The sequence below is a fragment of the Manis pentadactyla genome, chromosome 2 (assembly GCF_030020395.1).
Source record: "Manis pentadactyla isolate mManPen7 chromosome 2, mManPen7.hap1, whole genome shotgun sequence".
Lineage (NCBI taxonomy): Eukaryota > Metazoa > Chordata > Mammalia > Pholidota > Manidae > Manis > Manis pentadactyla.
The window spans coordinates 205,604,027-205,616,634 of record NC_080020.1 but is presented as its reverse complement, the minus strand read 5'-3'; the positions used below and the strand labels follow the sequence as shown (position 1 = coordinate 205,616,634).

The following is a 12,608-nucleotide window of genomic DNA, read 5'->3' as shown; positions in this document are numbered from 1 at the left end:
CAGGCCGCTTCAAGGAAACTGACCCAGCCTGTGGGTGACCTTTGGCTCAGGCAAGGATCCCTGGCCCAAACCGATTATAGGACAAAGGTTTAGGATTTTAAGACAAAGCATGACTTTTTTTTTCTTTTTCTTTTTCCTTATAAGGAACAGCTTCAATATGCTTTTCTCAGAAGAGAGGAGGGTTGTCAGTCTTCCTGGCACTTCACAATGTCAGTTACTCCTCAACTGTCGCATGGAATGCACCCTAGACAAAGGAGGCACATTGCTTGTGAAACTCCAAGGATCACAGAGACTGAAAAAATAAACGAACTAGACGGTATGTATACCCAAACATGGGCAGGTCGGGAAGCTATAGAACGCAGACAACACCCTTTGGAGTCAGCTCACCACTAGAAAACATCCAGACAGTGCCACTTCTAAATGTACAGTCTTGGCATGTTACATTGCTGCTTCCCTCACAGGATTGTCATGTGATAATGCATTCAAGCACTTAGTGTGGTGATTCACGTTCAATATATTTTTGTTCCATTTCTCCCCTTCCTACCTGATACCTGTTGAAAAGTGGTAATGAAGACCACATGGCCTGTGTTGTGTTTAAGTGACTGAAAGGCTACAAGCAGTAAACTGTTACCTGCCTATAGCTTGCCCATACCCACTTAAACTAGATTATTTTCCTCCAGTCCTTCCCATTAAAAATAATTGCCTCTGGGTGTATTTGAATGTATTAATTTTTTTTCTTTCTCTTCCCTTCTCTGAGAATTGTAACTAATGGGTCAAAACTGAAGAGCAGAGAGTATGTGAGTCACTCTGCAAAAAAGAAGGGAGAGTTAACAGCCAAAGCTTCTGTGGCACTTATGCAGAAAAATGACTGATTTCAAGCTTCTAGAAACAATCTCTGTGAGTTCACAACAACCACCACCCATCTTATGCCCAAAGCTGCATTCACTTCCCACCTGTGCTTGTGTTATATTCTCGTGGATTGGTTGGATAGAATCCAACTCAGCTTGACATTTTTGCGAACACCTGACCTGAATTAACAATTTTGTTAAAGAAACTTTTTTCTCAGAAAATATTTCACTTGTCCTGAACCTTTATGACCCTTTCCAAGATCCTGTGTTAGTACATCTAGAAAACAAGTGAGTATTCTCTTCAAAATTTATCACCTTATCTTTTAGCTGTTAAAATGATGTTCTATAGCCAAGGTATCAGTGACATTGTGTGCAATTTTACATCATGGCTTCTTTTTCTGTTTTCAAAGTAATAGGAGCTGAAGCCTGGAAAAATAAGAGCCCTTCCTTGGCTGTGCATAGCCCTGCCATCTGTGTGGGTGGGGCAGTGGAAGCCTGGAGAGTCCTAGCAAGGCCCCTGTGAGTCAAATCTTTTACCAGGTAAAAAGGTCAGCAGAAAAATATATCTGCATAATATATTACAGAATACTCTCATCCATTCTGTTTTGTTGGACATTAATTGCACTTATTAATTAAAGCACATGTACCTTAAAAGATGAATGAATGAATATGCATCAAACAAATTAAAAACAAAAGCTTTCATGTCAAAAGGAAAAAAAATGAATGTATGACATTCTCAAGGAAAGGACTGGTGTGCTGTGAGGGGGAAAAAAAATGTGTCCTCCATTTTTTAGATGAAGCAGAAATATAAGGTCCAAATGTTAAAGTCTCAATCTATCCCATCTTTCAAATTAAAAATTTTAATTTCCACTTTGCTAGGTGTTTCCCATTGCAAATTAACTTCACATTGTTTCTTACAATTCAAAAATAAAGAGATCAGGAATTTGGTAGGAAACTAAATGCCAAATCCCTATTTTTTAAAAAAGCAAGCAGCCTAAAATGTAGAATGGCCAAATAAAATGTTTACAGTGCAACATTCTAATTCAGGTACTTACAAATAGTAGTTGAAATAAAGAAATGCATTAGACTATATTTGCTAAAACATAAAGTAAAACTTCATAACAAGATTATGAAAGTGACTTTTATTATTTTGGTAATGGTGTCCTGTAAATACAGATACAGTTTTGGTAATTGTGTATAGGTAACTATAGATACAGAATTTTTTTAATTTGGCATATTAAAGAACAAAAGTTACATATTAATGCTGTGTCCCCAAATCTGTTTCAGTTGCAACTATGTATTATAGTTGCTATATACATGTTAAAAGAATATATGATAAAATGCAAGAAAAAGTTAGAGAGTTCATCTTGATAAATGAGTTAAACAAATCTAAAGAATACCTTTCCATCACAGCTGTATTATAGCTAAAAGCATACAAATTAATATATAATGCTATGTAACTATTTGATCTAATATAGATCTAATATGAAATATTAAGGCAATTAATAATATTTCACAGGTAAAGGCTAAGTTCTGAGACATAAAAGCTTTCAGATAATCCATGAAACAAACCTGAGACATCTTTTGTTTTGGGCAAAAGCAATTTTCTTACAAAGTCAAAGGTTTAATATATAAAGAAGTATTTAATAAACAATATACTTTATTACAATAACCTAGAGTAGATGTTCTGACTCTAATGGTGACCAGCGAATACAGTCTTTCTCTGACACAAATAAAATGAGGTTTTCTGATTAAGCCAGTAATCCAGTTACTGGAGCCCTCAAATTTGGTTATTTTTGTTTGGTTTTGCTTTTGCTTTCTTTCCTTTAATAGATTATAAATATATTAAATAAACCAGGTAACTGCCAAGTGCCCACTTTACTTTCCTCTATATAAGCACAGCTTTCCAATTGCCAAAAACACCAGAGGAACTGAGCCTATGTGCATAAAAACAGATTTTAGCACATCTGGACCTGGTTCACTTAATGAGGCGTCCTGATTGGTACATGATTACTTTTGCTGCCACACATCTCTCAAAGCAAATATGCTAGGGCAGCCCCAAATCACTGTCTCAGCACAACTGGGGGACAGGGAGGTAATGTTTTGGAATAGCCAGTGCCAAAAAGTTTAAATGCATTGGGTAAGCCTGCTTTCTATAGTTGACTTTAGTGCCTTTAAAAATACTGGTACAAACAGTTTTCCACATTCGAGAGGTGCAGCTATGAGACTTTATAATTAAAATTATATGAAATGTTTAATGTAAAAATCCCAGATTACAAAATAGATCTTCTGTGTTGCTGATCTTCAAAAAGAAAGGCCACTTGGGATTTAACATTAGCACATGAAACATCTTTTTTCTAAATGTCCCTGCTTCAAACTAATGAATTTGTAATTGATGGGGGAAATGCTTAATCATGTTTCTTCCTTTTAATTTTTCCCTCTTTTCTCCTACCACCCCCCGATGCAACCATCATGTACTTTCCTTTATAATTTTGACGAAAAGATTCCCAAAATCATTTTAATAAAATGTAACAAGCAGTAAGCTCACTTCCTTTGGAGGTTTATGTGCTGTGAAAGTTAAAACTTCCAACTTCACTTTGTACCTCTGCAATCTTTCATCGCATTTTTGTAAGGTTTTCAGATTATTTAGATAAACTGAATGTATATTTTGTTTGAGCTTTACGATTTCACAGTTAGCAAAGTGACTGCTCGCTGGCTTGACCATCCTAAACGGCACAACCCATCTGATCAGCTCCACAGGAACACAGTGCAATCCTCAAAACACTCCTAAGACTACCGTCTGATTCTGACTTTCCAAAACACAACGTTACTTTTTAAAAACCATTTGAAAGAGAAACTAGGCCTCCTGTAAAGGAAATTTCCCCCCTTGATACCTAATAAAGAGAACATCCAGATAAGTCACTGAATTTTTCGTTTTTCATCAGGCAGACACAGGTTAAATTTCCCTGCCTTCCACAGGCTAACGGTCAGATTCCCAGTAACTTCAACTAGAAGTCGATTATCAGAATTTACAATTAAAATTTAAGCATGCCAAAAGCTTGAAATCATAACATACTAACCAGATCAATTTCAAAAGGAGATTCTGTATTATGAATATAATTTTAATAAATGTGTTGCAAAGTAATAAGGAACACATCTTACAGATCCAATTTTGAGATTTTTCAGTTTTCGTTTGTTTTGGATGATAGCAGTATGCTTCTACTTAGTTTCCATGTCAAAAATATGTATGTATATAATTGATTTAATCAAGCTCATTTCATGTATTTGAGCCCAAAATTAGTTGAATTGGTTGTACTATATGATTTGCTATGACATTATAAAAGGCATACACTTTTCCAAACTTTGCTTGACTAAAATAATTAATACTATTTAATGCAATACCTAATACATACTGCTTATGAATAATTATATATGTATACATATTGATTATTATTTAGTGACTTTATTTTTAACCTACAAGACTTAATGAAATCAGTGCACTACAGTCACATAATTTAAAGCTTAGCTGGGCTGTTAAATCTTTTTTTCTTCTTCTTTTGCTCATAATTGAAATTCTGTACTTTGGCAACAAAGACAGATATGACTTCAGTTTGGAATTTTTACAGTTTAGCAACTTACACTTTAAAATTCATGGTAAATCACTGAAACCCACTATAATCACTAAATCTTCTACTATTAATTTCTTTTTGAGCAAAATGACCATTTGACTCATGCAAAAAAGTAAGAGAAAGCATACCAATTGGCAAAAAGATAAGTCCCTCCATAGATACTAGAGCCTATTTTATTGAAAAGGTAAGAAGGGAATGTCTGGTCCTTACCTTTTTCCTTATCACCCTCAATCATATGTCTTACACTGAAATTATTTGCCTTTGCATGTTTGACAATATATTCTGAAACTTTGCTTAATATAGTTTTCCATGGAACAGATTTCTGTACAAGGAACATCAATCTTGGATCCCACCCATGAATGCATGGTTACTGAAGTATTTCCTCATTGGATAGTTTTGTGTGTGCATGCATGTGTGTTTTAACTCCAAAGAATGCTCCCTTGAGAAATTATTATTACCAACATTTGAGATATATATAAAAATTCTTTGGGCCCTTTAATGCTGCCTCAAAAAATCTTCCTGGAGCTCCTGCCTAGCCCAGTGCTCATCTGAGCACATGTGTGTGAAACACATCATCTGTGGGTCAGTTGGTTTATGCTCACCTCTAAGGCAAATTGAGAAAGTGGCACAGAGGGGCTAGAAAATGTTACTCCCCATCCCCCAAATTTTACTCCATTTCTACCATGTCAGCTCGCTTCTAGTTTCCTACTGGCAGTCTTCCCCAGCTTGGAACTTTTGGACAGCACTATCAAGGAGCTCCATGGACTCTCTGAGGGTCACGTTGACTTTAAATGGCTTGGGTTTAATGCTCAGGCCATAATTAAAATCCATTTTCGAGGGCTCGTCTGGATTGGCCTTGAAATTGCACTGATGGGCCAGGATGGAGATGAAGAGAAACAGCTGCACCTTGGAAAGCTCTTCCCCGATGCACCGCCGTTTGCCCACTGAAAAAATCATGACGCTGCTGGCCAGGTCCTTGTTGATGAGGCCATTGTTGTCCAGGAACCGGGCTGGATCAAAGTCATCTGGGTTAGGCCACTTCACTGGGTCATGGTTCACGGACCACTGGTTAACGAAAACCACTGTGTCCTTGGGAATGTGGTAGCCCAAGACAGAGGCACTGGCAGTAGTGGAATGAGGAATGGTAACGGGCACAAAGCTGGAGAAGCGCATGGCTTCATAAAAAAAGGCCATGACGTAGGGCAGCTTGGGCTGGTCGTCCAAGCAGGGTAGACGCTCTCTCCCCACGACCTGATCCACTTCTGCCTGTACCTGAGCCTGCACTGCAGGGTATCTGTTTGGATTTCAAGGCAGAGGGAGAAAAAAGGTGAGGAAAATGAATTCTTCTTTCATCTAGAAAGCACATTACAGTTTATTTTAATTCCACTTTTCTTTATCTAAATCGGTGACTAAATTAACATTTCTGCCCCTCCCCCCAAGAATGTTAAGACAGTTTCCTAATTTCTCACTAAATTATAAGATGGACAAATTGATCATTGTATTTCTAGTAATAAACCTCACACGGCTAATGTTCTCCTTCCTATCGTAAGTCACAAAATGTCTAAGTTTTCTCAGCCTGAAAAAGCATGATAATTTTAGGCCAAGGCTGGCTTCGCCATTTGGCAGAGGAGGCCCAGGGCCCAGGACCCACAATACTTTTCAGGGGTCCATGGAAGTCTTTTCATTTCTTTAAAAATCAAAAGAAAACCATGAACTTTTAGGTCAAAGAAAATATCTTAGTATATAATTTTAGTATGTTTATAGCAATGTAGTCATAACACATAATTTAAAAATTTTTTTATGGAGGAAGGCATCTACAAAGGCAAAAGAAGAGCCTAGAACCCATGAAAGTCTAAATGCAGTGCTTAAAGCAGACCCTTTTTATCCCCTCATCTCCCTAGACAATTCTAACAGATACACTGTTCTCATTTTATTCAAAGATAATTGCTCTCATAATAAAAAAGCTACATATCTCCTAAATATTTAAAGGCGAACTTTTACTGTTCATGATATTATGGTACAAACTACAATACTTATTCACTGCTGGTGATACAAACTAGTACAATGCTTTTAGAAAACAAAAGCTTAGTACAAAGCAAGGTCCATGAAGATGACCCCTCTTCCCTTTTTTAGCCCAGTAATTCATGCCTAGAAATGTATTTTTAGGAAATAACAGGTACTAAAATATATAATCACAACAATAGCTGAAATTTTTAAAAAGGCAATCAACAACATAAAAGCTCAAGAAATCGTTAACATGATGATATGTTATGGCAAAATATTATGTAGCCATCAAAAATTACTAAAATAAAGTTTAAAAGATGGGGAAACATCAAAAGTCAAAAAAATGTGAATACTACAACTAAAAAAAATTAAAGCAATGTATGTGCAGAAATTATGGGTGATTTTAAAAATTGCTTCATTGGCATCATACTTCAGACGTTTGCAAACTTTTTCATAAGGAGCGAGACAGTAAATATTTTAGGCTTTGCTAACCAAACCTTCTATGTTGCAGCTATTTAACCCTGCCTTGTGCCATAATGTGAAAACAGCCATAGACAATACGTAAATGAGTGAGCATGGCCATACTATGATAAATCTTATATACAAAAATAGGTAGTGTGATTTGCCAACACCTATCATATTGTCTTTTCACTAAAAAGAAGAAAAACATATCAGCTATATTGAATCTAAAGTGACCCAAATTTTATTTTCTTTTGCTGCCCAATTCAGTTTCTAATGAAACAGAAAGGATGTTTCTAAAGATAATATACTTAAGGGAGATGCAAAAGACCTATTGATCCTAGATAGGGATGTCTTTTTCCTGACCTATTATTGACTTTATACAGGATCTTAATATTGAAAATCGATTTTAAATATACAGAAAAATTCAGTTTGTAAGAGTAGCTGTACAGTAGCCTCGGAAATATAGGTTGCAGTGAATTCTAATATGAAAAGAAGCTGTCTTTGCCTTCCAGTTTCTTGAGCGCCAGCAAATTTGGCATCTCTCATCGCTTATGTGCCAAGGAATGGCACAACCAGGATTTCTGGTCTCTCAAGGATTTCTGGCCCCAAGGGTAGGGTTAGCCAGAAAAAATACAGGCCACCCAGCTAAATCTGAAGCTCAGATAAACAATGGCTAATCTTCTAGCATAAGTACGTCTTATGTAAAATGTATTAATTTGCTAGCAAATTCCGATACCTGAAACCTGTTCGATTTGTGCGTGCACTGAGCCTCACAGAAGTCTGAGACCTTAATAAGGTGGGTACTGGGGACCGGCTAACCAACTGAGTCAGGACCAGGGGGCCAGAAAGGTCTGCAGGCGCCTCGTGGCTTCCCTTTTTGCCTTTCTAGATGCTGCCGTTTCTTTACCCCGACACTACTGCTACAACTAGCGCTGCGGTTTTATAAACACAACACAGCCCGCTGGTTTCTGGCCGCCTTCCTAAACTTCAGTTCGGGTTAACTGTCTGCGGGGCCAAGTCCGCGGGCCTCAGGGTTGACCTCCCAGCGCTTCCTTTGCTTGGGAGCAAAGCCCGGACGCACGGCTGGCTTTTAGCACCAGGGCTGGGAGGTCTCGGATCCGCGCTGACTACTGGCGGAGCCGATTGGGCTGCTGTGTTTACTTAACATATTTACTGCGTTACCCGTTCTTTCGGAATAGTTCCAATTTTGATTCTCCTTTGGTAAGGAGGAAGAGAGCAGGGCTGATATGCGAGCACTTTAAAAATTTTATTTTTCCGGGGGGTTTCTCACAAATTGTTCCCACTCGGAATGGTAGCTGACGGGTCAGAAATGCTGTGCGGCCGGAGTCCCCTCGGTGGGATGTGTGCGCACCCCTCTCCGCCCGCGTTGTGCTTTTCCTGAGCTGCGCTTCCCGAACATGATCTGGCACATGAGAAGTGGGGACCTGAAGCGAAACCCCAACCCTGGGCGCTGGTCACGACCTCAGCATATTCTTGTCCTACTCCGCCTTTTACAGAAGAGGAAGGAAAGGTCCGGTCCACGCCTCCTGGAGGCTTTACCTGGTGAACAAGATGAGCAGCCACTGCAGCGCGGTGGAGAGAGTATCCTGGCTGGCGCCAAAGATGTCAGTGACAGTGGCCGGCACGTACTCCACGTCCAGCCGCGCGCCGCCGTCGCCCGAGCCGTCTGCCACCATTTTTCCCGCCGAGAGGATGAAGGCGTCCATCAGGTCGCGGGGGTCGGCCTCGGGCCGTAGGCTTTCGCGGTGCCTCAGGAACTTGTCCAGGACAAAGTTGCTGAAGTTGCGGTTGAGCTGCTCGAATTCGCGGAACGCCGTGCGCACAGGGTTGGGGAAGCGCTGCAGCCAGGGCAGCACGTCCACCAGGCTGCCCGCGCCCACGGTGCGCCCAAACTCCTCGTTGTGGCTGAGCAGCTCGCGGAACTCGGCGTCGTCGTGGCTGAAACGGCAGCCGAAGCACACGGCGCTCATGACGTTGGCCACGGCCACCACGGTCAGTGGCCGCGGGTCCAGGAAGGCGCCCCCCGCGCTGCCGCGCACCAGCAGCTCCACCAACTCGCGCGCCTCGCCCAGCACATGGCCCTCGAGGACGCGGCGGCTGTGCGGCTGGCGAGCGGAGAAGGCTCGCATGGTGCTGTGCGCCGCGCGCCGCTGCACCTTCCAGAGCTGGGAATACTGGCCGAAAGCCAGGCTGCGGCCGCCCGACACCACGCGGAAAGAGGCGAAGGGAGGCCGGTCCGCGAAGGCGGCGCTCTGCTGCACCAGGGCCTGGCGGATGGCGCGCTCGCCGTTCAGCACCACCACCCGGCAGCTGCCCAGGCGGATCTGGAAGACGTCGCCGTAGCGCCGCGCCAGACGCGCGAAAGCGAGGTGCGGCGCCGGGCCCAGAGCTGCGGCGTTTCCGATCAGCGGCCACGCAAAGGGGCCGGGGGGCGCGGACCCCGGCTGCCGCCGCCGCAGCCTCAACCACTGGCCCACATGCACCGCGGCCAGCACTGAGAGGAACAGCAGGAGCGTGGTCTGCTGGGCCGACAGCGGGCCCGGCGGCAGAGGATCGTCCGGGCTGAAGTTGGTGGCCATGCTGGAGAGAGAAGGACGAAAGCGTGACACTCAGGTGTGCGGAGAAAGGAGCGGGCGCCCCACGCCCCTACCGTGCACCCAGCCTCGGGCCACCGTGCGCTGTTGGGTAGGGAGGAGGTCGTACGTAGGTCAGGTCAGGACTGGCTCACTGGAGAGGCCGCCGAAAATGCCACTTCCCACCCCAAACCCATTCCCCAAAGGAGAAGGGAAGGGGCTTGTTTCCGCCTCTCGGCGACCCAGACTCCCCGCCCCACCCCAGCCGCTTAACGGTTCCTGCAATTCAGGGCATCAAGGCAGTAGCGCTAAGTGCCCACCACCCCGGCTTCTGCGCCACCCGTACCCTGGTCTGCGAGAACACATCACCCAAGGCCGCGGGGAAGGCCGCTCGGCGGATGCACTGACCTGCGAGGAGACGCAGTTTCCAGCGGCACGGGACTGCGGGCTCCGAAAGCCGGCTGGGGCCTTTGTGCAGGGCAAAACGTCAACCACGGTGTCCCGAGGAAGTCGGAGCCCGCCCTGGACACCTGCTACCAGCTTTGGGAGCTTTAGCGCCCACTCTGGAGTCTCTAGGCGTCGTCAGAGGCAGGGGTGCTTGGATTGGGATGGGAACGGAGGACAGTGCCTCCTTTGTCCAGCGGCGCTGCACCTTGGGGCCTTGGCAAAGTCGGGGTTTTCTCACAGCGTGGGGATTAAGACTGGGGGTCGAGTGGAATAAATACCCAGCCCTCACGCCCCCCGCGCGGCTCGGACAGCTTGAGTTGCAGAGGTGTATTCCGTTTGCACACAGTCACCCCAGAGAGTCAGAATGCGCCATCCCACTTCTCTGGTTTTTAAGGTCTGTGTAGGGGGAGGAGGCAGCACGACCTGATGGGGCGGGGCTTGCGGGGGCGGGTCTTGCGGGACCATTCCCGCTGCACGGACACCGACTGGGGTTCCCGCGCGCTGACGGTCGCGCGAGGCGGCCGCCGCGCTCCCCGACGGCCTTGGCGCAGTAGCTGGCAGCTTTGCTAGCTGTGGCAGTTTGTCCGAAAACCACTCTTAATTATAGTCACCCCCAATCGAGGCCGCACTGTTTCCTTGGAAGTGCACTAGGGACAGAACCTGACCATCCCGCTGCGCTGTCCGTGGGAGCGCGCCGTGTCCAGAGCGCACGACCTCTTCTCGCGCAGTGACTTGAACTTCGTTCCCCTAGAGAAAACAGCGCGGAATCTTTAGGCGCCCGAGCCAAGAAAGGAAACCTGTGAGTTTGGAAAGGCTCGCCTTACAGCATCCCTAGTTTTTTTCTTTTTTTTCTTAACGTTCTCGCAAACAAATCGGTTTCTCAGATAAGGCTCTTTGGCGCCAAAGTTCTTCCATCTCGTGCGGCGAGATCAAGAATCCCTAAAGATCGCCTGTCTCCCGCCCCAGGGCCCCGACGGTGCTTGGCGCACAAAGGCCAGCACTGGCCCTGAGGTTCGCGCGTAGAAACACCTCCAGGTGGCGCCGCCCACTGGAGGACGCGGGGCCGCGCTGGCCGCGTCCCAGGCCCTGGCCGCAGGGCCGGGAGCCAAGGTGGGGCGAACACCGGGGCAAGGAGGGGAGGGAGAGCGCTCTGAAATTCTCTGGAAGGAGGAGGAGACAAATCGTGCCCCTGAGAACTCCATCGGGTTGAAAAGTTTCTCTGCTGTCGCCTCCCCCTTGCGTGCGGAGCTCGGGCTTGCGTGCTTCTGCTTCTGGAAAGTCGGCACCAGTCATATCCCTGGGCGCTTCTCACGGCACCTGACACGCCGAGGCGGCGGCGGGGGCGGGGGCCGAGGGCGGGGTGCGCGCCGCCACCACCCTCCGCGGCGCACGCACAGCCGCGCCTGCCGGGTCAGCGAGGCGGCCTCCCGGGCCACCACCCGAAGGCCGGATCTGGGCGCGCGCGCGGGAGGTGGGGACGCTTCCTTCAAAGAGGAAGCCGCAGGTGCCGGGGCGGCGGTAGCCTACCGGCCGGCTGCGCCCTTCCTACCGGCTGGTACAAAGTATTTTCAAATCCCTGAAGAGAAAAAGCCTTCTCCAGAAGCTTGGGAAAGGTGGGTTGTGTGGTAGTTAACTAGGTAGCAATTGTACCTCCGGACCTCTGGTGTCCTCAAAAGTAAATATAAGTTTTGTGCGTTTACCACGTGACAACCCTGAGCTTTGAGCTTTCCCGGAGTTTGGAATCTCTGTTGTTTACCGTTTATAGATGCGGAAACGGGGGTTCAGAGAGGTTACGTGACTTACTCAAGATCACACACACTATAATAATACAGTTACACTCATATGTTCTCAAATGATTCCTCTTTCCAAGGAAATGATTGAAATGATTAAATGGTCAAAGTGGGGTGTTTTTCTACCTCCCTACCTTCTCTCTCACCAGCAATCAAGAGATGAGCCAGGGTTTGAACTCATGAAGTTCCACTCTGTACCCGTTATACAGGTTTATAAGGAAAGAAATCCTTAGATAAAAGGATATTGGGATAGAATATATGCATAAATGCCTTCTTTCCTGCCTGCTTAAAAAAATATAGGCTGGAAGAATAATTTTAATAGTTATTTTTGTTTACAGAACTGAGAATTCTGAGATGACAAAGAATTGGAAATTGGTTTTATATGAGGGAGGCTGTGGACTGTGCCTCATACCTGACATTGGAATAACTGGTTAAATTTGAAAGAAAAATAAAGGAGCATCTGAAAAGAGTCTGACTTCTTGAGCAACTGAAACCAACAAATAAAAAATCTGACCTGATAAGGAAAAAAACATGTTTTTTTAAAATCTCCATTAGGTAGTTTTTGAGAGGTTCTCTGGAAATGATGTCACACACCATAACGGAGTACTCAGATCCATAATGAAGTTAGTTTTTGAGCAACTGGGTAGATCAGCACTGGTTTCCCAGAGTGTATTGGCCTACCTATCCTCTGAAATGCGTTTCATAACAACCTTACAATGTCCAGCTTTAGCAAGACCCTTGTCTAATAATTCAAGACTGCTGCATGCATCAGTCACTAGACTTTAATTCAGTAGATAGAAATTGTCTAGGAGCTAATGCCAATTCTGAGCTACC

The 12,608-nt window shown here is 44.9% G+C and overlaps 2 protein-coding genes and 1 long non-coding RNA gene across 3 annotated transcripts in view; 1 reads left to right on the top strand and 2 right to left on the bottom strand.

Annotated features, from left to right (window-relative positions):
• Positions 1-1,837, top strand: part of LOC118935398 (regulator of microtubule dynamics protein 2) — a 122,055-nt gene extending 120,218 nt beyond the window's left edge. The window contains exons 11-12 of the mRNA XM_057497280.1: positions 145-897; positions 1,259-1,837. Of these exons, the coding sequence (XP_057353263.1) occupies positions 145-393 (249 nt within the window). The 3' untranslated portion in view covers positions 394-897; positions 1,259-1,837. The remainder of the gene's footprint in view (positions 1-144; positions 898-1,258) is intronic.
• Positions 1,838-1,975: 138 nt separating this feature from the next.
• LOC118935386 (cytochrome P450 1B1) lies at positions 1,976-10,588 on the bottom strand. Its single transcript, XM_036931610.2, has 3 exons — positions 9,946-10,588; positions 8,504-9,544; positions 1,976-5,771 (listed from the first exon to the last, which is right to left on the bottom strand). The coding sequence occupies exons 2-3, from the start codon at positions 9,541-9,543 to the stop codon at positions 5,183-5,185; spliced, it is 1,629 nt and encodes a 542-aa protein (XP_036787505.1). The 5' UTR covers position 9,544; positions 9,946-10,588; the 3' UTR covers positions 1,976-5,182.
• A 25-nt stretch (positions 10,589-10,613) lies between these two features.
• Positions 10,614-12,608, bottom strand: part of LOC118935387 (uncharacterized) — a 153,021-nt gene continuing 151,026 nt past the window's right edge. Inside the window, exon 9 of the long non-coding RNA XR_008995876.1 lies at positions 10,614-10,731. This is a non-coding gene — a long non-coding RNA (uncharacterized LOC118935387). The remainder of the gene's footprint in view (positions 10,732-12,608) is intronic.